At 44.6% G+C, this 24130-nt stretch overlaps 1 protein-coding gene across 1 annotated transcript; it reads right to left on the reverse strand.

Moving 5' to 3' along the window:
* Nucleotides 1-1426: 1426 nt before the first annotated feature.
* On the reverse strand, nt 1427-20497 carry LOC132393789 (adiponectin-like). The gene is made up of 4 exons (XM_059969183.1): nt 20436-20497; nt 20284-20349; nt 14786-14879; nt 1427-2536 (listed from the first exon to the last, which is right to left on the reverse strand). The coding sequence occupies exons 1-4, from the start codon at nt 20451-20453 to the stop codon at nt 2145-2147; spliced, it is 570 nt and encodes a 189-aa protein (XP_059825166.1). The 5' UTR covers nt 20454-20497; the 3' UTR covers nt 1427-2144.
* Nucleotides 20498-24130: the final 3633 nt, after the last annotated feature.

The following is a 24130-nucleotide window of genomic DNA, read 5'->3' on the forward strand; positions in this document are numbered from 1 at the left end:
CGTTGGGGAAGAAGGTGGAGATGGGGAGTGGAGGAGGATCGGAAGGAGAAATAATTACACATTCAATTTATTATTTAATTGCAAATGTCACTCCACTCTTTCAGAAGGCAGGAAGGCAAAAGAGAGGAACTTATCAGCCAGTTACCCAAACTCAGTCGCTGGGAAAGTTTATTAAGGACAAAGTTTCGAAGTACTTGGAGACTAATGGCAAAATCAGTCAAAGTCAGCATGGTTTCTATGAAGGAAAATGTTGAAAGAGCTGGATACGGTGTATGTGGAAAGGATATTTCCGCTGTTAGGGGTATCCATAACTAGAGGGCACAGTCTCAAAACTGAGGAGCAACGATTTAGAAAAAAAGTAAGGAGCATTTTTTTTAGCCAGAGAATGATGAATCTGTGGAACTCTTGGCTACAGACGGTGGTGGAGGCCAAATCCATGGATATATTTAAAGCAGAAGTTGATAGATTCCTGATTGGTTGGGGCATCAAGGAATATGGTGAGAAGGTAGTTGTATGGGATTGAATGGGATCCGAGATCAGCCATGATGAAATGGTAGAGCAGACTTGATGAGCTGAATGGCCTAATTCTGTTCCTATGTCTTATGGTCTAAATAGAATTAATGTATAAAGATGCAGATTAGAACAGGACTCGACAGCTCAGATACTGGACCTTGAAGTTGCAGGCTCAGTCTGGAGAGAAACTGTTCACACCATCTCTGAGAGAAAGTGTTCTGAAATTCTCTGTACACCAGGAAAAGTATAACTTCCGTCTTCCTCATAGTGGCCCCTGACCATTCCACAGTGACACCTGTATCTCGGCGCTCCCACATGAGGGAACAAGGTGGTCACACTGGCTGTTTTCCTGCTTGTGGAAGCTTTGCAGAATTTAGTGAGTTCTGAAAGAATTCAACCAATGTCTCCAGTGTCTCTGCAGCCCTGTCCATTCACACCTATAGGGTGCAGACCATTCGGTTCGGGTGATTTAGTGTTCAGCTCTGAGAATTTTTCAGACACTTTATCCCTTATGGTTTGGGATTTTACAGCTTTCTTCCCATTTTCAGAAACCAGCTCCTCTGTTAAACGTGTTAACATGGGAATATTTACAGTGTTTTCCATGGAGAAGAGAAATGAAAATAATTGATGGAACCCTATAAGGTCCCTCTCCCAGGAGCTGCAGTAAGATGGTCTTCCAGAGGGAGATTTTGCCACAGAACAGGTGGTGTTGTTTAAGGACAGGAGAGTGACAACCTCAGGCAGCTGACAAACCAATGGGAGATCCAGGCCAATGTCTGACAACTCAATCACTGAACTGGGAGATTGAGTGAGGTTTTCAGTCAATCATAGATCAGAGCCTAATATTTACATATGTGATCAAATTAACAGCAAATTGTGAAATTTATGAAAGTCAAAGAACAGAATATTTAATCCAAAAAAAAGCATTTAATTTTGCATTCACAAATTCAGCAGTCAGCTACATCAGCCAGTGAAATTACAGTTATTAGAGTAACCTTTGCGGGATCATCATCTGTACGTAATTCATGGATTACACATGGATGGTGGTGTGTTAGAAGAGAGGTGTGGATGCTCGCCACAGGATATGGTCACGTTCTGAATACGTCAGATATCAGTGGGAGCTATGAGGAGGATGCAGAGAGACTTCAGGGTGAAGAAAACAGACTGGGAACAGTAACAGCATGGGGGTTGGAATATAATGTGGGAAGTCACTTCAGGAGACAAAAACCCAGAAGAGCTTTTTTATTAACATGTGGTAATTTGTCGGTGTTCACAGCTGACAAAAGGATACAATATCCTTACAGAGTGTAACGGTGAAGGTCTGGGACCGTGTTTTCTGAGGTTGGGCTCAGCACAACCCACAGGTCAGGCTGGATGGCCTGAGTGGTCGTCTCCTACTCCCGGGAGGCGTATTTCCAGTTTTGTGCCTTCAGATGCTTTAACAAAGACAACGTTCCAGTTCTCATCTATTGCTGGCCAATGCTTGTGTGTCTCCCTGTCTCATTTCATCCATTAGCTAAACTTATTCCCAGTGAGCTTTTCTTGTTTATTCAATAACATTTCTGCCAGGGTGAAGCATTTTCAACTGCAGTGCATGAAGATTATGCAGAGGCAAAGCATGCTGGGACACCCTATTGCCCCAGTAGGAAGCCCTGGAAGCTGAGGGAACCTCTGTCACTCCACAGGGAGCCAGTGATCAGTTGCACCCACACCTCATCCCCTTTGTGGAGTTCAAGGATTATGTTTCTCATGGACAGCTGGGCACTATTCTTGGGCAGGACACTGTGGATCAAACTAACTTCCTTTTCATTCTTCATAAGCTGAACGTCGGTTGTTGTCCCTCTGGTCGGGAGTGACGAGTAGCTGAAGAAATACAGACCACACATCGGGACGATGAACTTCCCAGTTGTGTGATTGTAGCCATTACCCTTGTTCACATTGACTATGTCGTAGATGATGGGATTTGTTGGTTTCACAACTTGCCCATTTCCTTGGAGCTGGACATCAAAGACAATTTCAGCACCTGAAAGACAGCACGATGGTGATTACCGTGAAGCTTTTCAATCCCAGAAGATTCCTCAAACTAGGCAGCATCCTGATAAAGCTTTTGGTGCACTCTTTGCAGTTTAGTTACGTATTTCCTGTAACAGGGTGACCTAAACTGTACACAGGTGTGGCTTCACCAACAGCATCATAACTGCCCAATGTCCTGCCTGATGAGTGGCAGCTTACCAAATGACTTATTCATCACCAAATCTACTTGTGACGCTGCTTTCAGTGAACCTGGCATTTCCACCCCTTGGTCTCTCTGCTCTACAACACTTCTCAATGCCCCACTGTTCACTGTATAAGTCCTACCCTGGTTTAATGCCCCAAAATGAAATACCTCTCATCTGTCTGGATTTCCAATCTTCAACCCACCTACCCAGCTATTCAGATCCTCCTGTAACTTTCCATAATCTGTTTCAGAGACTATGACATCACCTATTGTAGTATCATCTGCAGACTCACTAACCAAGCCAGAAAGGTCCAAGCACTGACCCCTGTGATACACCACTAGCCACAGGCCTCCACTCTGAGAAACATCACCCTCTGCTACTACCTCCGAGCTAAATATTAATCCAGTCTGCTATCTCCTCCTGGATCCCACGTGGTCTATCCTTCCCAACCAGCTTGTCATGAGAGATCATGTCAAAGGCCTTGCTAAGTTCCATATAGACGACATCCAGTGCCCCATTCTCATCAGGCATGCTGGTTATGTCTTCAAGACATTTGTGAGACATGATTTCCTGCACACAAAACTGGGCCGACTGCACATGATTAGACCTTGTCTATCCAAACTCATTTGGATAACAAAACAAGATCCTGTCATTCAGAATCCCCTCCAGTAACTTATCCAACGCTGATGACAAGACTTACTGGTTTATACTTTCTTGGCTTGTCTTTGCTGCCCTTCTTAAGTAAAGTTACATTAGCCACCCTCCTGTCTTTGAGATCTTCACCTGTGGCTAAAGATGATACAAATACATCTCCACAAGGGAACTGCAAAGGACTAATTCTTCTCCATCTTTGCACAAGGTCTAGGATGTACTTGGTCAGGTCCTGGGATTTATCCTCCTTAACGATCTGTAAGGCTGCCAATACCTCCTCCCTGGTTGGTAGTACACGGTCCTGGACAACGTCACTCATTTCCAACATTTATTTACTATCCATCATTTTCTGCACAGTAAACACTAATGGTAACTATTAATGCCCACACTAATGTTCTGTGGGATCTAGCACTTAAACACCCTTACGTTTCTCTGAAAATAATTGACTAATCACCAATCACCTGACGAATCTCCTCTACTACCTCCCCAGAGTTTAATGCAGCCAAGTGTGAGGTGTTGCATTTCAGTAGGACCAACCAGGGTAGGTCTCACATAGAGAACGGTAGGGCTCTGAGGAATGCGGTCGAGAAAGCGTTCTGAAAATATGGTACACAATTCACTGAAGGTGGCGGCACTGATAGAGAGGGTTGTAAAGAGAGTTTTTCATAAAATAAATCAAATTATTGAGAACAGGAGATGGGACGTTATGTTGAAGTTGTCTTAGGCAGTGGTGAGGCCTCATTTGGAGTATCGTGTGCAATTTTGGTCAGTTACCTGCAGGAAAGATATAAATGAGGTTGAAAGAGAACAGAGAAAATTTACAAGGATATTGCAAGGTCTGGAGGACCCGAGTTACAATGAAAGATAAATTAGGATAGGACTTTATTCCTTGGAATGTAGAAGACAGAGGGGAAATTTGATAGAGGTATACAGAATTTTATGAGGGGTTCAGACAGGGTAAATGCAAGCAGACTCTTTCTACTAAGGTTGGGTGGGTCATGGTTTAAGGGTGGAAGGTGAAATGTTTAAGGAGAACACAATACTCCAAATTAGGCCTCACCAATGTCTTAGATAACTTCAACATAACATCTCATCTCCTGTTTTCATCTTCACTCAGAGGATGGTGAAAGTGTGGAATGAGCTGCCAGTTCAAGTGGCTCATGTGAGCTCAGTTTCAATGTTTGAGAAGTTTGAATAGGTACATGGATGGTAGATATCGTTGATATAGATGACAAACAACAATGAGCACAGACCAACCTCTGAGGCACTCCACTAGACATGGGGCTCCAGTTCAACAACCAATCTTCTGGCCTCACTCTCTGCTTTATCAAGCCAATTACATACATGTTTAGTCAATTCGCCCTGGATTTATCCAACCTAACCTTCCAAATCAGCCTTACTAAGTCCATAGAAATTACAATCACCAGTGACTAGTGCTGTTCCGTAGCGGTGAGTGTTAGGGCCACTTCTTTTATGCTGTATATAAATGATTTAGAAAATGGAATAGATGGCTTTGTTGCCAAGTTTGCAGATGATACAAAGATTGGTGGTGGGGCAGGTAATGTTGAGGAAACAGGAAGGATGCAGAAGGACTTAGAAAGATTAGGAGAATGGGCAAGAAAGTGGCAAATGAAACACAATGTTGGAAAATGCATGGTCATGGATTTTGGTAGTAGAAATTAATGCGCAGACTATTTTCTAAATGGGGAGAAAAGTCCAAAAATCTGAGATGCAAAGAAAGTTAGAAGTCCTTGCGGAGAACACCCTAAGGGCCGATGAGGAAGATAAATGCCATGTTAACATTTATTTCAAGAGCTCTAGAATACAAGAGCAAAGTTGTGATGCTGAGGCTTTATAAGGCACTGGTGAGGCCTCACCTTGAGTATTATGGACAGTTTTGTGCTCCTCGTCTTAGAAAAGATGTTGTTGGCCAGAAAGAATGACAATCATCAAATCAGTGAATTCAAATGAACCAAGGACAGTGGAAGCAGTCTTTGTTCTTGCCGTGTGCTTGGGGGATGGAGGCTGCCATTTTGTGAAGACACTCGATTCTCCATTTTGTGAGCTTGACATGCTGGACTTGATTAGTGTTTTAAGGAAGACACAAAGACTCTTCAGGTAATCTGCTGGACTGGAGGTCATTTCCAAATAAGGAGTTATTTGTGAGGTGTTCTTTGGTTGGCTATAACATACAGGATTGTGAATGCCTGAGGTGATTCGAGCTCATTGCTGACTGAGAACAAAGAGCCTTGAGTCAGCAACTGTCCCTTGATGGGAAGAGGACAATAGACGGATGCTGCTTTGGACCAGAGCCAATGACCAGGTGTTAAAGGCCAGACACATGACCTGCGGCCAATGACACGGGAATGGGACATTTGAATTGATAAGCAATGGATATAAAAGTGGATGCTTTGTGTGTGCCGGTGGCGGTAACTTGGAAGAATAACCATCGCAGATGCAAGCGAGAAGAACCCTGTGTGAAGATAAGCACGTGGAGAGTGAGTCGGGACCACGAGGAACAAGGAGCGCCTGGCCAACGTAAATTCCTCCGCCCGGGTATTACCTTTGCTATTCTTTGACTATCCAGGAGAGTCAGGGGTATTTAGCAGGTGTGCGCACAAGGTATTTAGTGCATGTTCACGTATTAGTTAGTTTGAACAATAAAGGTAATTGTCAGTAAATACAGATCTCTCTGTGCCTCACACAGAATCGTTGGAAGAGGTAGAAGCGGTCTCTCTCTCCTCTCCTTTCCAACAGAATTGGCGTCCCTGGGTGGGCTCGAGGTTCAATCTCCTGTTGAGTCGGCACGAGACTCGGGCCGGACCACGTGGGTGAGAAACAGAGAAACCGGGGCGTGACCCAGGATGAAGAATTTAGGGAAATCTGCAAGTCCGAAGGACTTGGATAGTTTTGATTGGAGGGAATTCCTCCAGAAGTACGTATTGGGGAAATGGCCACAATACGGGGAGTGTGCTGGACACCAACGGTAAAGGCGGCGAAGTGTTGTTTAGAATTGCCCGAGGGAAATTGTCGGACAAGGAATTTAAGCGAATACTGAAAGCAATTGCCTGCCTCATTGAGGAATGAATAGAAGCCGATGCTGAGAGAGATAAATTAGCAGACGAAAACAAAAGAATCCGAGAGGAGTTAGAAAACGAAAACAGAATGCTCAGAAAGGAGTTACAAATCCTCAAGGGAAATTTTACAGATTTACAGGGACAAAGAAGTATGGATTTGGTGCATATGAATCAGTTTCAGCTGAAATGCGAGAAACTCGTTAAAGAACAGAGTGTGTTAAATACAGTATGTAATTAATTTTGCTACAATAAGTGTATGGGACACTGGAAAAATGTTGAATTTCCCCTTGGGGATGAATAAAGTATCTATCTATCTATCTATCTATCTATCTATCTATCTATCTATCTATCTATCTATCTATCTATCTATCTATCTATCTATCTATCTATCTATCTATCTATCTATCTATCTATCTATCTATCTATCTATCTATCGCTAATTTAGCCAAGAGCCAAGCAGAAGAATTAAAGAAACAGTGCAGTGATTTAAAAACAGCTATAAATGTGATACAGAAATCAGTTTCTAAAAGAGAAGTAATACTAGTGACCATACAAAGTGTTTAAAGCAGATACAAAAGCTACAGGACCAACTTTCTGCACAGAGGGGAATAATGTGCGCTTTTGGATCTGAAAGGGGGAAGAGAGTGAATATGCAGATATAGATTGGAATGGTTTAGCGACTAGATATGGTCTTCATAATGACGAAGCGCTTTTTCCTGAGGATCCCCCGCCCGCGTACAATACTAAGGAATCACCGGTGCCAACGGCACCACTAGCCCCCGTAGTTACTATTCAAGAGGGGGGAGCTGGGGCAGGAAATCAAAACCAGAATATAACGTACACTACTCCGTTTGGAGTACAGCAGCTCAGCGATATTGCTAAATATATCGGAATTCGTGGGTTCGGAGATGATCCTCGGGAACTGTTTCAAGCCGCTAATCATCAGAGAATAATACAGTCTAGATGACGCCGGGGACAGGAAACTGATTATAGTGTGTTTACATCCAAATATACACTCGGCTTTGCCAAATATACAACAACAAGATGGGGGCACACATAAAGACGGCGATATTGACGGTTATGGGTATTAACAGAGGCAATCCTGTAGAGGCGCTAGACAAATATTATCAGAGGAAAGGTGAACATCCCACGGCGTTTGTGGACAGTATTCCAGGGAGTATATGGAACAACAGTAGATCGAGACCAGTTAGGACCAGAGCCCTTGAATAGATGGTTAAGGACATTGGTGGCTCACTCTACCGATGAATCTAAAAAGGTATTAGACATGTTTGATTCCACTGAACCTACACATAATGAGGCGTGGATACTGAGGAAAATGAGTAGAACATGGGAAAAGGAGACACAAAGGCCAAATAAACCCGCTAATGGGAAATTGCTGTTCATTGGAGGTAAGGCAACTGCCTGGAGAAATGAGGGTGGGGGACCTACTCCAAATATCACCCCACCACACTATCAAGAGACTAGGAGAACCAGAGGAAATGAAACAGTGTCAAGAACAGGGAGACTTGGAGGTGGAGTGTTTAAATGCTATAACTGTGGCCAAGAGGGGCACATCAAGAGAGAATGTCCAAACCTGAGAAGTGGGAGACTAGGGCAAGGAGGCGTGACCTTGGAGGGGCCAGACAGAACAAGCCCACAAAACAATGTGGTGGAGACATCGCCATCTGGGGGATTGTTCCCTGAGCTTCAATGACGGTGTCAGGTCTCACCAACATGGGTGTGTGACACAAGGTGGGACGGCACTGGAAGACCTCTAGTAAATGGTTGGGTCAGAGGTCGCCCTGTTACCTTTTTATGGGACACTAGAGGATCCCGAACCACCGTCAACACCACTAACGTAACTAACGCAAACTGGGAAATACAAGGTAAAATTATCTTAAGTGGATTTACAGGTCATTCACAAGTGGGACACCTGAGTGCACCCTTAGAAGTTAGAATAGGAGACATAGCATTAGAACATTCCATAGTGCTAGTTGAATTACCCCGGGAGCAGGAACATATACTGGGAAGTGATTACATGGCCAAAGCAGGACTTTGTTTTGATCCAGTTAACTGTGTGATTTGGCGAATGCCAACCGGTATGAATGATACATGTCACAGACAAATTCCAGTAGGTGAATATCAGAATAGAATCTGCACCATGGGGGAAATGTGGATAAAACCAGAGGAAATGGTACAGCAAATCATTACACAAAACTTAAGGGCATTTGCACGGTACAAGCATGACTGTGGAAAGATGGCTGGCAGTGTGTGCATACAAGGTCCAGACCCCAAACCACAGAAGCAATATGGATTTCCAAAGAAAGCTGAGGAAGATGTGGATAAGGTAATGCAGTTTGGTACAACAAGGGGTACTGAGGCCCGTAGCATCAACTAATAACTCACCCATATGGCCAGTGAGAAAACCACATGGTAGTTGGAGATTGACAATAGACTATCAAGAACTGAATAAAGTAACCCCTTTAACAGTCCCAACTGTAGCAACTAATGCAGAAATAGTAGTCAAACAGAATGAAAAAGCGCAATGGTTTACAGTTTTAGATATAAACAATGGATTTTGGTGTATCCCATTAGAAAGAAAGTGTCAGTACAAGTTTGCATTTACCTTTCAGGGACAGCAATGTACATGGACTGCCCTAACACAGGGGTTCCATAATTACCCATCTATATTTCACCAGCATTTAAAGGAAGGCTTAAAGAGGTTCACATTGCCTGAATGCTTGGTCCAATATGTAGATGATTTACTCCTGCAGACGGAAACTAAGCAGGAACATTATCAGCTATTGACAGAACTGTTGCAATTATTGCATGCATTGGGACTAAAGGTAAATCCTAAAAAAGCACAGGTGATGAAACAAGAAGTTCGTTATTTGGGAATGACCTTGACACCGGGAAAAAGAGAAATTGATAATTGAAGAGTAGAGTCGGTTATGTAACTGCCTATTCCTCAAGATTTGAAAGGGCTGAGGTCCTTTCTGGGGCTAATAGGCTACTGTAGGGATCACATCGATGGATTTTCCACTAAGGCAGCTCCTCTAATGGAATTACTGAAAAAGAATGTGGCGTGGGAATGGAAATCAGAACACACTTGGGCCATCACAGCTCTGAAGCAAGCACAGGCCATGGCGCCTGCTTTGAAAACCCCAAATCCGAATGAACCATTCTCATTGGATGTGGCTACAACTGATACCAGCCTCTCAGCAGTCCTATCACAGGAGATGCATGGGAAGTGAAGACCAGTAGCATATGTTTATACGCATGCTCTCACCAATAGAACAGGGGTATACTGTATGTGAAAAACACCTGTTAGCGGTTTTCTGGGCAGTACAACATTTCAACTACATAGTGGCACTTAATCCACTTAAGATATTGACAGAACATACCCCCATACGATTACTGTTAGATGGAAGGATTAAAGATGGTTCAGTAAGCCAAAACAGAATTGCCAGGTGGACATTGCTGTTGCAAGGGAGAAATGTAACTGTAAAACGAGTAAGTGCCACCACTATGTTAGCTGACAACCTGGTGTACCAAGATGGTGAACATGAGTGTCAGGTTCTGATAGCAAATGATCCCAAGTGACCATTTGTATCAAAGCAAAAAGGAGGGGGTAGAGACAAATCAGACAAAATAATGCTTGAGACCAAAGACACAAAGGAGAAGGGAAAACCCTACTTTAAAATATTTGTGAATGGCTCCTCATCAGTACAAGATGGTGAGAGGAGAACTGGGTGTAGCTTTTACGTAGAGGATGAACGGGACAGGAAAGGTATAGTATAGCTTTAAAGCTACCCAAAACCATGAGCGCACAAGCAGCAGAATTGGCAGCTGTAGCATATGTGGTCAGCCACCCCGAATATTCTCCACCTGGATCAGTCATACACTCTGATAGTATGTATGTTTGTAACAGCCTCGCAGAACATTTGGCTCTATGGGAAGCAAGAGGGGTTGTTTCAGCTGACGGAAAGCCCCTTCCATCTGCTGCTCTGCTGCAATACATATTTGAAGAAGCAAAGGGGAAAGAATATGGGGTTGTAAAGGTGAAAGCTCACTCTAATTTGTTCCCTGAGGGGATTAAGAAGTCTGATGAGTTAGCAAAGCAAGGTGCTTTAAATGGGCAGGAACGGCAATCATAGATTGGGGAAATAGGAAGGCAGAAGGAACAGCAGATTAAGGTTATGGATTTATCCGAAGAGCAGAAGAAGGATAAAAAATTAAAAAAAAATAATAGAAGGAGTAAGGTCAGAAATGTATGAAGAATACAAGGGTGTACATGTTAAAGATGGAGTAGTCCTATATGAAGGAAAGTTTTTGGTTCCAGAGTTAGGAAGAAATAAGATGATCCACTGGTACCATGATTTATGGGGACACCTGGGAGCTGGAAGAACCCTGGAAAAAATCAAGGAGGTGTGTTGGTGGCCTAGGATGAAGGAGGATATGGAACACTATGTCAAGAATTGTTTGGTTTGTGCACAATATAATCCTGATGGGAATGTAAAGAAAGGAGCACTCCGACATACCAGACCAGTGGAAGGACTTTGGACTAATTTGCAGATAGATTATGTTGGACCCTTGCCACCAACCACAGGAGGGTACAAGTATATCCTTGTAGTGGTAGACACTTTCACCAAATGGGTGGAAGCTTTCCCAACTAAGACTAACACAGCCAAAGCTACTGCAAAAATCTTATTGGAAAGGGTTTTTACTTGTTGGGGATTACCTCAGAGTATAGAGTCAGATAGAGGCACACATTTTACAGCCCAGATAATGCAAGATGCCATGGCACTTTTAGGAATTAAGCAGAGATTTCATATACCCTATAGACCAGAGTCTAGTGGAATTGTGGAAAGAATGAACCAAACTTTAAAAAACATGAAGGCTAAAATGGTACAACAACATCGAACAACATGGCAAACAGTTCTGCCTTCTGTGTTGATGGTAATAAGGAATACAGTGGCATCTTCAACAGGTTACACCCCTTATAAACTCATGACTGGAAACATGAGAGGGTTAGAGGAGTTGTTAGGGTTAGATTTGTCAGAACCTGAAATACATGGGATTGTGTCAGAAAAGTGGGTACAACAGTTGGTAGAGACAGTGAACGAGGCCAATTATGTGGCGGCTCATCAAATAGGAAAGAAGAAGCAGCAAAGTAAAGCCTACTTTGACTCAAAAGTCAGTCCCATAAAATTAAGCCCAGGACAAAGAGTGATGATTAGAATACACCAACACACTTCATTTTTAAATCCAATGTTTGCAGGGCCCTATGAAATCATAGACAAAGCAAAACCATCAGTATACAGGGTGCTAACTTCCCCAGATAAAAGTGGATGGTACCACATCAACCAGTTGAAATTGGTGGGGGAGAAACAGGAAGACTATCATCATTGACATGTAACAATTGATGTACATGATAGTCCCAATTTTGGAGACTTGACAATTGATGTATACAATAGTTCTGATTTGGAAGATCTGAATTTGGAATAGTTATTCCAAGAAGATGGCAACAGATCTGACCAAGCAGGAGTTTTTCCATTTTCTCAGGTTGAAAAACAGGGGAGACGTGTAAATAAAATAAGGAGGAGAAATACATTGGTTGCTGCCTCCCGTCTTGAAACGAAATTGGGTGAGAAAAGATGGACGACTTGTGTCCAAAGATGATTGGGAGCCTAGATTGCATGGGTTGGAAAACCAGACAGAAAACATGGGTTTAAAGTAATTCAAGATTGGAACTGGAAATAAGAGCAGATATTGCCCTTTGTGTATTTACAGATTTAATTCAATATGAAGAGAATAATGCATTTTATGGTGATGGAATTGACCATGACTGGGGTCATGTTTGGTTGTGCTTCCAAAACATTACTGCCGATGAACTTGTCAACAACAACGTCATTATATAAAGACTATTCAGTGATCAAAAGAAACTTTTCTCAACGGATACGGGTAATACGGGCGCATGTGGAAGAAATGGAAGACTTGAATTTGTATTATGCTGGGGTAGATGATTTGATGTGTGTGGACACGAGTGGTGGAGGAGGCAAAGGAAATAATTCATCAGTGGACTGAATATTCAAAAGTTAAGACATATGCTAAGAAGGCAAATGAAATGTTGAGTAACTTAGACTTTTGGGATAAAATTTGGAATTGGGGATCAAATGTTCAAATACATCCATGGGTGAGAATAATCTCACATGTTGCAGTAATATTAATTTTTTGTACACTGATGATTGTATTATTTAATGTGCATCAACTCAGAAGATGGAAGGCTGAAATTATGCAAAGGGTAGAGGGGAATGATTTTGCACTACTGAGAAAACGATGGCCAGTATAAAAATTGTATAAATGTAGTAAGTATAAGTTTTAATGTAAGTGCAGCACACCTGCTGGGGATCCATGGCAATCCAGTGGATGGTCAATAGAATAGAGGAGGATAGTGATCCTAAGATAAGTCTTTGGATCAAGAGGGATATGTTGGCCGGAAAGAATGCCAATCTTCAAATCAGTGAATTCAAATGAATCAAGGACAGTGGAAGCAGTCTTTGTTCTTGCCGAGTGCTTGGGGGATGGAGGCCGCCATTTTGTGAAGACACTCGATTCTCCATTTTGTGAGCTTGACATGCTGAACTTGATTAGAGTTTTAAGGAAGACACAAAGACTCTTCAGGTAATCTGCTGGACTGGAGGTCATTTCCAAATAAGGAGTTATTTGTGAGGTGTTCTTTGGTTGGCTATAACATACAGGATTGTGAATGCCTGAGGTGATTCGAGCTCATTGCTGACTGAGAACAAAGAGCCATGAGTCAGCAACTGTCCCTTGATGGGAAGAGGACAATAGACGGATGCTGCTTTGGACCAGAGCCAATGACCAGGTGTTAAAGGCCAGACACATGACCTGCGGCCAATGACACGGGAATGGGACATTTGAATTGATAAGCAATGGATATAAAAGTGGATGCTTTGTGTGTGCCAGTGGCGGTAACTTGGAAGAATAACCTTTGCAGATACAAGCGAGAAGAACCCTGTGTGAAGATAAGCACGTGGAGAGTGAGTCGGGACCACGAGGAACAAGGAGCGCCTGGCCAACGTAAATTCCTCCGCCCGGGTAATATCTTTGCTATTCTTTGACTATCCAGGAGAGTTGGGGTACTTGGCAGGTGTGCGCTCAAGATATTTAGTGTATAAATTCACGTATTAGTTAGTTTGAACAATAAAGGTAATTGTCAGTAAATACAGATCTCTCTGTGCCTCACTCAGAATCGTTGGAAGAGGTAGAAGTGGTATCTCTCTCTCTTTTTCCAGCAATGTCCTGGCATTGGAGAGGGTCCAGAGGAGGTTCACAAGGACGATTTCAGAAATGAAAGGGTTATTATACGAGGAACGTTTGTTGGCTATGGGCCTGTAGTCGCTAGAATTCAGAAGGACGAGGGGGAGTATCTCATTGAAACCTTTTGAATATTGAAAGGCATAGACAGATTAGATGTGGTAAGGATGTTTCCCATGGTGGGAGAGTCTAGGATTAGAGGGCACAGCCTCAGGATAGAGGGGCGCCCTTTCAAAGCAGAAATGCAGAGAAATTTATTTAGCCAAAGGGTGGTGAATTTATGGAATTTGTTGCCACATGCAGCTGTGGAGGCCAGGTCGTTGGGAGTATTTAAGACAGAGATTGATAGGTTCATGACTGGAGATGCCACCAAAGATTACAGGGTAAAGGCCATAAAATAGCATTTCGGATCAGAAAAAAAGGATCAGCCGTGATTGAATGGCAGAGCAGACTCAATGGGACCGATGGCCTAATTCTGCTCCTATGTCTTATGGTCTTATTATGGTCTTATTTACTGCCATACCCTCATCAGCTTTCTTGGTCAAAAAGCTCGATTAAGTCTGTAAGACATGATTGTGTATGCACGAAGCCATGCGGACTACACCTAATCAACTCCTGCCTTTCCAAATGTCTGTGTATCTTATCCCTCAGAATCTTCTCCAGTAACTGACTAGCCACTGCACAGATGTCAGAATTACTGGCCTATATTTCCCCGGTCTTTGGTTGTCACCATTCTGAAATAAAATCATTACTTTCACTACCGACCAGTCATCTAGCACGTCACTGGTGATTAACCATTGTACAAATATCTCAGCCCGGGATCATTTGTCAGGATTATTCTAACTTGTTTTATTTGAACTTTTCCTAGCTGTGATGAAAGATCTTTAACCTGGAACATTAACTCTGTTCCCCCCATTACTGACACTGCAAACTGACATTTTCTGCCTTTATTACAGTTAAACCTTATTGTGTAAGTCAACTTACTTGGCCTCAGACTGGACCCGGGTCTCAGTTTGTTCACTGCCTGTAGGAGAAACTCCAAAACATTCTGTTGTCCAGGTTTTTCGTAGACAGACATCTAAAACAAAAACACATTCATACAGTTTACATCAGCAGCATTTCTGATCTTCGTCCTGCTCAGGATGATGTGTCGGCTTCGGGAATCACTGTCAATTTTCCACTTGAGAGTGTAGCAGAGTAAAGAATGTCAAATGGAGAGGGCGTTCAAACCTCATTCACCTGATGTACACTGCCCCTCCTACAGTGTGCACGGGGGTGGTGGTCTGGGGTAAAGGGTCTGAGCTTGGGGGTTCTGGGCTGTGATGGTTCTGGATGGTGAGGGTCAGAGTGAAGAGTTGGGGGGGTTGAAGGGTCTGAGAGTGGGGGATCAGGGTGTGATGTGTCTGAAGGTGAAGAATCTGGATGACAGGTCTGGAGTGAGGGTCTGGGGTGAAGTTTCTGAGGTTATGGGTCTGGCGTGAAGGGTCTGGAGTGGGGTTCTGGAGTTTTCTGGGGTGTAGTTGCTCAGGGTGGGGTCCAGCTGATGGGGTTTCTGGGATGGGGGTTGTCATGGTGGGGTCTGGAATCAGGATTTGTATGGATGGGTATCTGGGGATGATTTGTCCTGGTTGGGGGTCTGGGGTGACCATCACCTTGGTAACATCTGGCTGCAGTGACTGTTCACACAGAGACACTGAACCCTCCCCCACCCCCACAGAACATAGAAAATGGACAGTACGGGAACAGACTCTTCGCCCAGCAGGATGTACGAGTCTAATCCATGGACCTGTCAAAACGTCTCGTCTACACATCGACTGTATCTGCCTCCACCACCATTCCCGTCACCCACTCGCTCTGCATGGGAAACCTGTCCCTCCCATCTCCTTTAAACCCCCTCAACTGAAAAGCATGCCCTCTGGGGTTAGACATTTCAACCCCGGGAAAAAAAGAGTCTGCCTGTCTGCTGTCAATTCTCTCAGAAGTCTCTTCTGCACCCTCTCCAAATCCTCAACGTCCTTCCTGAAATACAGCACCCAGAATTGAATGCAATACTCCAGCTGCAATCGAACTAGATTTTATAAAACTGCCGTGTAATCTTTTGGCTCTTCATCTCCGCCTCGACTGGTAAAGTCAAGCACACTGTACTCCTTCAGCACCCGAGGGAGGACCCTTCATATTCACCTTCCCTGTCAGCAGAGACCACAGTATCCCTACGACACCGTAACCCAGGAGCTGTTCACTCCCTCCCCTGTCCACGTCACATCACAGCCCCAATCCTTCACCTCCCACATCCTCAGCCAACTCCCAGGTGTACCCCTCATCCAGGATCGATTGAGGGAGGGGTTGGTGAAGGAGTAGAGGGAGAGGGAGGAGGAGAGAAACAAACAGAGACAAATACAGAGACCGAGGGAGAGAGGCAAAGAGGGGAGAAAGTGAGTGTGTGTGAGAGAGGGGATGAGAGGGTCAGGGGTAAAGAGAGACTGGGCAACAGAGCTGTGTGTGAGTGCATGTGTATCTGTGTGTAACCCCCTGGGTCACCTCAGGCTCGCTCAGCTCGTTCTCGTCTAGGGGAAGCAGCCTTCGGCCCCGCCAAACTGGGTAATCAGCTGGTGTGGATGCTGTGTGATGTCCCCGCCTCGCCCAAAAACAGACAGTACACCATATGCGATTAAATGAGTACAATTTATAAAGGTTACTATAACTAAGTGATTAATAACAATACAGTATATATGAAGAGAAAAAAAATAAAGAAAAGGCACAAAACTTATCAAAGTCCAAACCACTTCGTGCACAACCATTGGAGCTCAATGACTGAAGTCTTCTGGCCACCATTCGGTCCCCTCCGAATTCCTCGACTCGCAGCTCAGGACCCTCCGAGTGGTCAACCAAGCACGTCTAGTTTCATCCCCCCTCCTCGGAGTACCTCCTGGCGTCGGACCCCCGCTTGGGGTCCGTTCCTCGCCCAGCTTACAGCATTGTGTCCTCTCTCTCAACCCCCTCGCACCGATCTGCCCAAAAGCCCGACAACAACTGCTTACAGACTCAGAAGAAAGAACAACATTAATCCCCATTTGGTTTACAAAGGAATACAATTCTCGTTATCAGTAAATTTTAACCCAAACAAGCTTCCAGCACTCTCTCGCAACAAAGAAGCATTCCTGCTAGTTAACAAAACAAAGAAGCCCTTTTGATCACACACACAGTAACAAAGAAAAAAGAAGAAACCCCCTTTACATGTGTGTGAGAGAGAGAGAGAGGGGACAGGCTGAGACAATAGACAGTAGGTGCAGGAGTAGGCCATTTGACCCTTTGAGCCAGCACCACCATTCAGTGTGATCATGGCTGATCATCCACAATCAGTACCCCGTTCCTGCCTTCTCCCCATATCCCTTGATTCCGCTATCTTTAAGAGCTCTATCGAACTATCTCTTGAAAGCATCCAGGGAATTGGCCTGCACTGCCTTCTGAGGCAGAGCATTCCATTACTGGAAGCTCATTGCACACAGCTACCACTCTCTGAGTAAAGAAGTTCCCCCTCATGTTACCCCTAAACTTTTGCCCCTTAACTCTCAACTCAAAACTAAGTGGTAACTAAGGGAGTGGTGGTGATGGACTACGGAAATCCTGTGTCAGAGTGGACATGGGTTGTCTGAGTGAACACAGAAACGTACCACATGGAAACAGGCCATTCGTTTCAACCGCTTCGTGCTGACCGGTGGCAACCTTTCAGCATTAATTGGTAGCCCAGCACATAGCCCATACCCTCTGTCTGGAACGACTGACGACACAGGATGAAATGCCCGGCTGAGGCCAATGCCCGGTCAGGGGGATGGTTCAGGACAAACTGGAAGGAAGGACCAGAGAGCTTGTATACTGAAAGCATGTCCAGGGAACGGTGTTGAGCGGCTGAACGATAGCTGATCTGTGGAAATGGCTGCCTCCCTGTGCCGGATGTCAGACCCAGGTGATAATTCAGAGAGAGCACAGGGCTCCAGGAGAGGGGTGGGGGGGGGGGTGTACAACGAGCAGGGATGGGCAACTGAGCTGGGCCTGGGGGAAGGTGTGGCACAGGAGAGGGTAGGAACAGGTACCTGGACAACACCAGAGGAAACAATGCTGCTACAGGGTGAGGTAGAGAGCTGGGGTGGGGGGTGGTTGTGGGGGGAGGGGGGAACAGGTGAAGGCAGTTGCCCCAGTTGAGGGGGTGTGGAATGGACAGTGGTCGGATCTGCTACAGGCTCCACAGAGAAGTGGTCACCCTTTCCTCAGGTCCTGATCTGTGCCTCTGAGATGCCCCACAAGGTTTTGGAGGGTAGGAAGCTGCCGTGCGGATTCTAAACAAATTCCCATCGAAGGCAGGCACAGGTTTGGAAGGATGCTCCACAGTGGACAAGAGATGGAGTTGAGGGACTGCCCAGTGGATCGTCAGGGGTCAAGGACTGGTTCCTCGAGGAGAGTGGTCATGACAGCAGGTTCAAAAAGAAGTGAGTGGGGGCAGACGGGCAGACAATGATCCACAGTGGGGAGTCTGTAATCCTGAGCGTCTCACAACACGATCAGCCAGTCAGGGTCACCACAGCTGATCAGACACCTCATCACACCCTTCTGCACCAACCCCCATACCCCACAACCACCTTGGCGGAACGTAGCAGAGCCCAGGGAAAGGCCCTTCAGCCCATCATCTGTGCTAGCTAAATCTCTTCAATCTGAACGTCATCCATACCCTCCACTTGTTGTGTATGTGTGTGAATGTCCAGATTCTTTTATAAACGTCACTCTCGTATCTGCTCCACCACCAACCCTTGCAGCACATTCCTGTCCTCCGCCACTGTCAGTGCCAAAACCTGCCCTGCATATCCCCAATAAACTCCCTCCCCATTACCTTTCATACATGCATGTTCTCTTATTTGGCAATACCACCCTTTGCTTCTCATTAGCTTAAAAACTTCTATTGGGTCTCCACTTAGCCTCCAACAATCTCAAAATCGCTTGATTTCTGTTTGGAAATACACCCAGTGACTGATCCTCTGTATCTCCCTGAGGTGGGGAACTCCAGAGAGTCATACCCTCTGGGGTTCAGAAAGTTCCTTCTCCTCTCTCCCGGATGGACAGCACTTCGTTTGGAGTGGAGACTGGATACGGACAGGAAGGCAGCATCCATCAATCAGAACCCCCAACACTCGGGACATTCCTTCATCTCATTACTCCCATCGTGGAGGAGTACAGGAGCCTGAAGATGCACACTCAAAGTTTTTGTAACTGTTCTTCCCTTCTGCCATCAGATTTCTGAATGGACCATAAACCCATGACACTATCTCACTATTTTGCTCTCTTTTTCTACTATTTATTTATGTTTAACATATTCCTAATTGTAACTTATAGTAATGTTTTATGCCTTGCACAGTCCTGCTGCCACAAAACAATAAATTTCATGGCATATGTTGGTGATAATAAAAACTTGATTCTGATTCTGATGTGCCATTGGGGTAAGAATTATTCCTCACGTCTTCTGTGTCCAAACCCCAAAGGTCCCTCTACACCTGAGAATTATTTGTTGAATTGCTCCTCACAAAACCAATCTTCGACCCCAGGAGTCGAACTGGTGAACTTTCCCTGTATTCCCCCAAACTTGCTCCTTAATAAAGGAGAGCAGACTGGTGTGGTGCACAGTGCTTTACTGTGTCAGGGACCCGGGTTCAGCTCCTGCTGCTGTCTGTAAGGAGTTTCTACGTTCTCTCTGTGACCGCACGTGTTTCCTCCGGGAGCTCCAGTTTCCTCCCACAATCCAAGGATGTACTGGTTGGTAGGTTAATTGGTCACTGTAAATTGTCCCATGATTAGGCTGAGTTAAATCAGGGGCAGATCAAAGGGCCGGAAGAGCTTAGTCCATGCTATATCTCATAAATAAATCAATAATTTCCATGTAAGTCTCCCAAGGGCACTAAGTAATTGGAGCAAAATGTCTCCCCTCTCGTTCTCAGATCCTCTGGCAGTGAAATGCTACTTGCCTTGCTAATTGCTCCCTGGACTGATCGGTGTCCAAAGCCTCCCAGCTCCCATTAACATCATCAGCTAAAATGTTTCTTTTTCCATTTTCCCACCGTCATGAATGGCTGTGTTTATCCCATATCATAATCCAACCCCACACCCTTACACATTCAATTAAATGGTTGATATCTCTTTATGTTCTCCACCTGTGTCTCTGCATTCTTGCAGCGAGTGTGAATGAGAGTGAGAGACCAGAGAGCAGGAAGTGAATGAAACAGCAAAACTGCAGAGAAGTGATGTGTGAAAAATTGTTGTAGTGAGAGGGGCAGACACTCAGAATGGGCTAATCAGCAGAGACAAAAATCTACCTAGAAACACCAAAACATTGCGAGAAATTGAGAAACGGAGGCAGGAGTCAGAGAGAAGAATTGGGAGAGGAGTTGACACAAAGGAAGGCTGGGAACAAGATGGAGAGAGGGGGGTTTTGTCCTCACCTGGAAATCTTCTCCATGACTTTCCGATGTCCATGTGTGAAGGAGGATTAAACACACCAGATATCTCTGTAAAATAAATCAACAAGATGTTAGACTGGCAGAAAGAACCAAGTGATTAAAGCATCACTTTGGTGAGCTCAGCTCAGCTGTACCAGTTTTGTGGACGCCATGCTCTCTCTTGCCCCCAGTCTTGGTCTAACTTGCTGCCGAAGTGCTGAAGGTCTTTATAAGCATCTGATCGCACCAGTCCTGCCCCCTCCGTCAGTTATGACGAAAACAGAACCACATCCTGGGCCACAGCAGGTGCGAACAGAGAGGATTTGAGTCAATAATGGAAGGTCAGGGTAGTACCCCCAGTACCCAGGGTGGCCACCAGGAAACCGTGGGACCCCACTCTTGCACAGAAACAAGGTCGTTAACTACATCAATTCTGTGGAATTCATTGCCACAGATGGCTGTGGAGGTCAAGTCATTTGTTAATTTTATAGAGGACCTTAATAGCTTCTTGACTAGTGAGGGTGTCAAACGTTTTTGGAAGAAGGCGGGAGCATGCAATTGAGAGAAATAAAAAATCAGCCATAATATAACGGTGGAGCAGACTCAATGGGCTGAATGAACAAATTCTGCTCCTAAATCTTATGGTCTAACTACTTGCTGGCAGCCCCAGGACGTTCCTGGCTTTTCCACACAGAACTAGGCCAGTGCCTCCCAACCTCAACCCCACAATGACTCTCCAATCCCTGTCGCCAAACCCTGAACAGCTCACAATCAGAGAGTAGGAGAGAGGTAACTCAGGAGAAAGGCTGACCCAAACATTCCTTTGGGAATCCTTCCTGGCTGATACAGAGCCTAGGGATTGACAATGTGCATCATCTGTGGTCTTTGCTGAGATCAGGAACAGGGTGAGCCTGGTCAAATGGTTTTGCTCCATTTTGATTCTCCACAAGCATTATTTCTCCAAACATTAATTAAGCCTTCCTGGAAAAGGCATCTGTCCTCAACAGAAACGTTCCTCATCCTTTGCAACTGTCCGATCCACCCAGGGGCCCCTTCACTGCAGAGGGGATGTTCAGTACCCAGCCCCTCAGAATTAAAACATTTCTTCTATTAACCCTTAGATCTTCTGCCTCTGCATTCTTCAGATTGATTCTGAACTCTGTGGCTCTGCACAGCTCCCACACAAATTCCAGTTTTCCAAAGACACACCTTTGGTGGACAATTCATAGGTGGTGCTGGGGCGCTGACTGGAGCAGGATACTCACCCGAATGTGTGATGCCACAGCTGCCACCTCTCACTCAAAGTCAGAGAAACTAAAGAGCTGGTTGTTGACTTGAGGAACGGGAAGAAGAGAGAAAACAAATCATTCTTCTGGTGACCTTTTGATATTGATCTCATCTACCTGGAGTGGAGGGGCAGTGGAGTGCAGTGAAGTTCAGAAACTTCTATAGATGGTTGTAAACTCAGCCAACTCCATCATAAACACTACCCTCCCCACCTTGCAGGGGTTCTTCTAAAGGAGATGACTCAAAAAGGCAGCATCCATCACTAAGGACCCTCACGACCCAGAACATACCTTCTACTCATTGCAGCCATGAATGTTGATCTGTTTTTGGAGACGTCTGCAGTCAAGATGATTTAAGAGTAAAAATGCACCTGTATCTGGAACCTCCAACTGCTGGTGAGTCAGTATCCTGGCAAAAACTACACCATGAAGACAAAAAAAATACTCCGATACTCCAAAAAAATACTTGAAAAGCACAAGCCAGGAATATCCCTTGGAGTACAGTCAAGTCAATCCTCCAGAAATGGAAAGAATATGGCACAGTTGTAAATTTGCCTGGCGCTGGCCGTCCTCAAAAACTGAGAGACTGTGCAAAAAGTGGAATAGTGAGAGAAGCCACCAAGTAACCATGACAACTATGGAGGAGTTACAAGCTTCAGCGGCTGAGATGGGAGAGACTATGCATACGACAACTGTTGCCCAGGTGCTTCAACAACCGCAGCTTTATGTGAGAGTGGCAAAGGGAAAGCCACTGTTGAAAAAAAACTCACATGAAATCTCAGTTAGAGTTTGCCAGAAGACTCTGAAGTCAGCTGGAAGAAGGTTCTCTTGAAGCTAAAATTGAGCTTTTTGACCATCAGATGAGGTGCAAGTCAAACACCATCAAAAACACACCATCCCTACCGTGAAGCACGGTGGTGGCTGCATCATGCTGTGGGGATGCTTCACTGCAGCAGGCCCTGGAAGGCTTGTGACGGTAGAGGGTAAAATGAATGCAGCAAAATACAGGGAAATCCTGGAGGAAAACCTGATGCAGTCTGCAACAGAACGGTGACTTAGGAGATTTGTTTTCCAGCAAGTCAATGACCCCAAGCATAAAGCCAAAGCTACACAGTAATGGTTTAAAAACAACAAAGTTAATGTCCTGGAGTGGCCAAATCAGAGTTCAACCTCAATCCAATTGAGAATTTGTGGCTGACTTGAAAAGGGCTGTTCACTCACGGTCCCCATGCAGTCTGACAGAGCTTCAGCAGTTTTGTAAAGAAGAATGGGGAAAATTGCAGTGTCCAGATGTGCAAAGCAGATAGAGACCTATCCACACAGACTCAAGGCTGTAATTGCTGCCAGAGGTGCATCTACTAAATACTGTCATGAAGGGGCTGAAAATCCTTTAGCCATCTGCTCTACTTGCTTTATACTTATGAAAGTGTAATTAAGCACAGCTTCATTGCTATATTCAAGTTTGCTGATGACACCATTGTCATTGGCCGAATCAAAGATGGTGGTGAATCAGCATACAGGAGGGAGATTGATAATCTGGCTGAATCACAACAACAACCTCTTACTCAATGTCAGCAAGACTAAAGAACTGATTATTGACTTCAGGAGGAGGAAACAAAAAGTCCATGAGCCAGTCCTCATTAGAACATTGTTGACCTTTGGACAACGGAACAAGGTTTGGAAATTCACTACACAACTCCTGAAGTTTGCTCTTTATTGTTTCTACACAAACCCCGGGCCAACAGCTTAGAACATGAAGTCTACTGTTCCCTCTGTACCAATACTCACACAGACAATTTGTCCAATTTATAACACTAAAATAATGGATCTCCATTGGCCAGACTATCGATCCTTTTTTCTCCCAACCCTTGGTGTGTATGGGTTCTTCCTCCTGATGATGATTCTCTGGAGTTGTCGCTGACAGCACAATCAAAGCGTCCACTTTCACACTTATTCTTTACATATTCAAATATTGCTTTCCAGTGTCATTGGCGGTAGGTCATGTGATTGACCTTTAACATCTTTTTATTGCCTCTACGCCAGGGCAGCATTCACTTATTTCCCTCTTCCTAGCAAGTGACAGTCAGTAATTTAGAGCTTTTTGTTCTCTTCAGTAACCAAATCGAATCACTTCAAGCAGGCATCAACCCCAACAGACATAAACCTGAATGTTATGTCTAATCAAAGAACATCTCACAAATAATTTCTCATATGTAAAATTTCTCCAGTCCAGCAGATTACTTGAAGGATCATTGTGTCTTCTTTAATACACAGAAAACCAAGCAACTTCATCTCACAAAATGGAGGATGTAAAACAGTTCCACAAAATGGCAGCCTCCATCTCCAAGCACGTGGCATGAACAAAGACAATTGATCTGTCTGCTTCCACTGTCCTTGACCCATTCAAGTTCAACATTTTCTTCCATATTTTAAATCCGCCATGGCCAACAGCATCGGACATGGAGGCGGTCAGCAACTTTAAATTCATCTGTGTTATAACTTTGGAGGACCTGTCCTGGGTCCAGCATGTAAGTGCAATTTAAAAAAAAGCACAGCAGTGCCTC

Source organism: Hypanus sabinus, chromosome 5 (genome assembly GCF_030144855.1).
Source record: "Hypanus sabinus isolate sHypSab1 chromosome 5, sHypSab1.hap1, whole genome shotgun sequence".
Taxonomy (NCBI): domain Eukaryota; kingdom Metazoa; phylum Chordata; class Chondrichthyes; order Myliobatiformes; family Dasyatidae; genus Hypanus; species Hypanus sabinus.

Bases quoted from the DNA above. Each gene is read 5' to 3' on its own strand.
- LOC132393789 (XM_059969183.1), bottom strand. The intron at 14,880-20,283 runs GTGAGGACAAAA...TTTTTGTTTTAG, and splicing joins GTCATGGAGAAGATTTCCAG to ATGTCTGTCTACGAAAAACC. The intron at 2,537-14,785 runs GTAAGTTGACTT...GCTGTCTTTCAG, and splicing joins CGGGTCCAGTCTGAGGCCAA to GTGCTGAAATTGTCTTTGAT.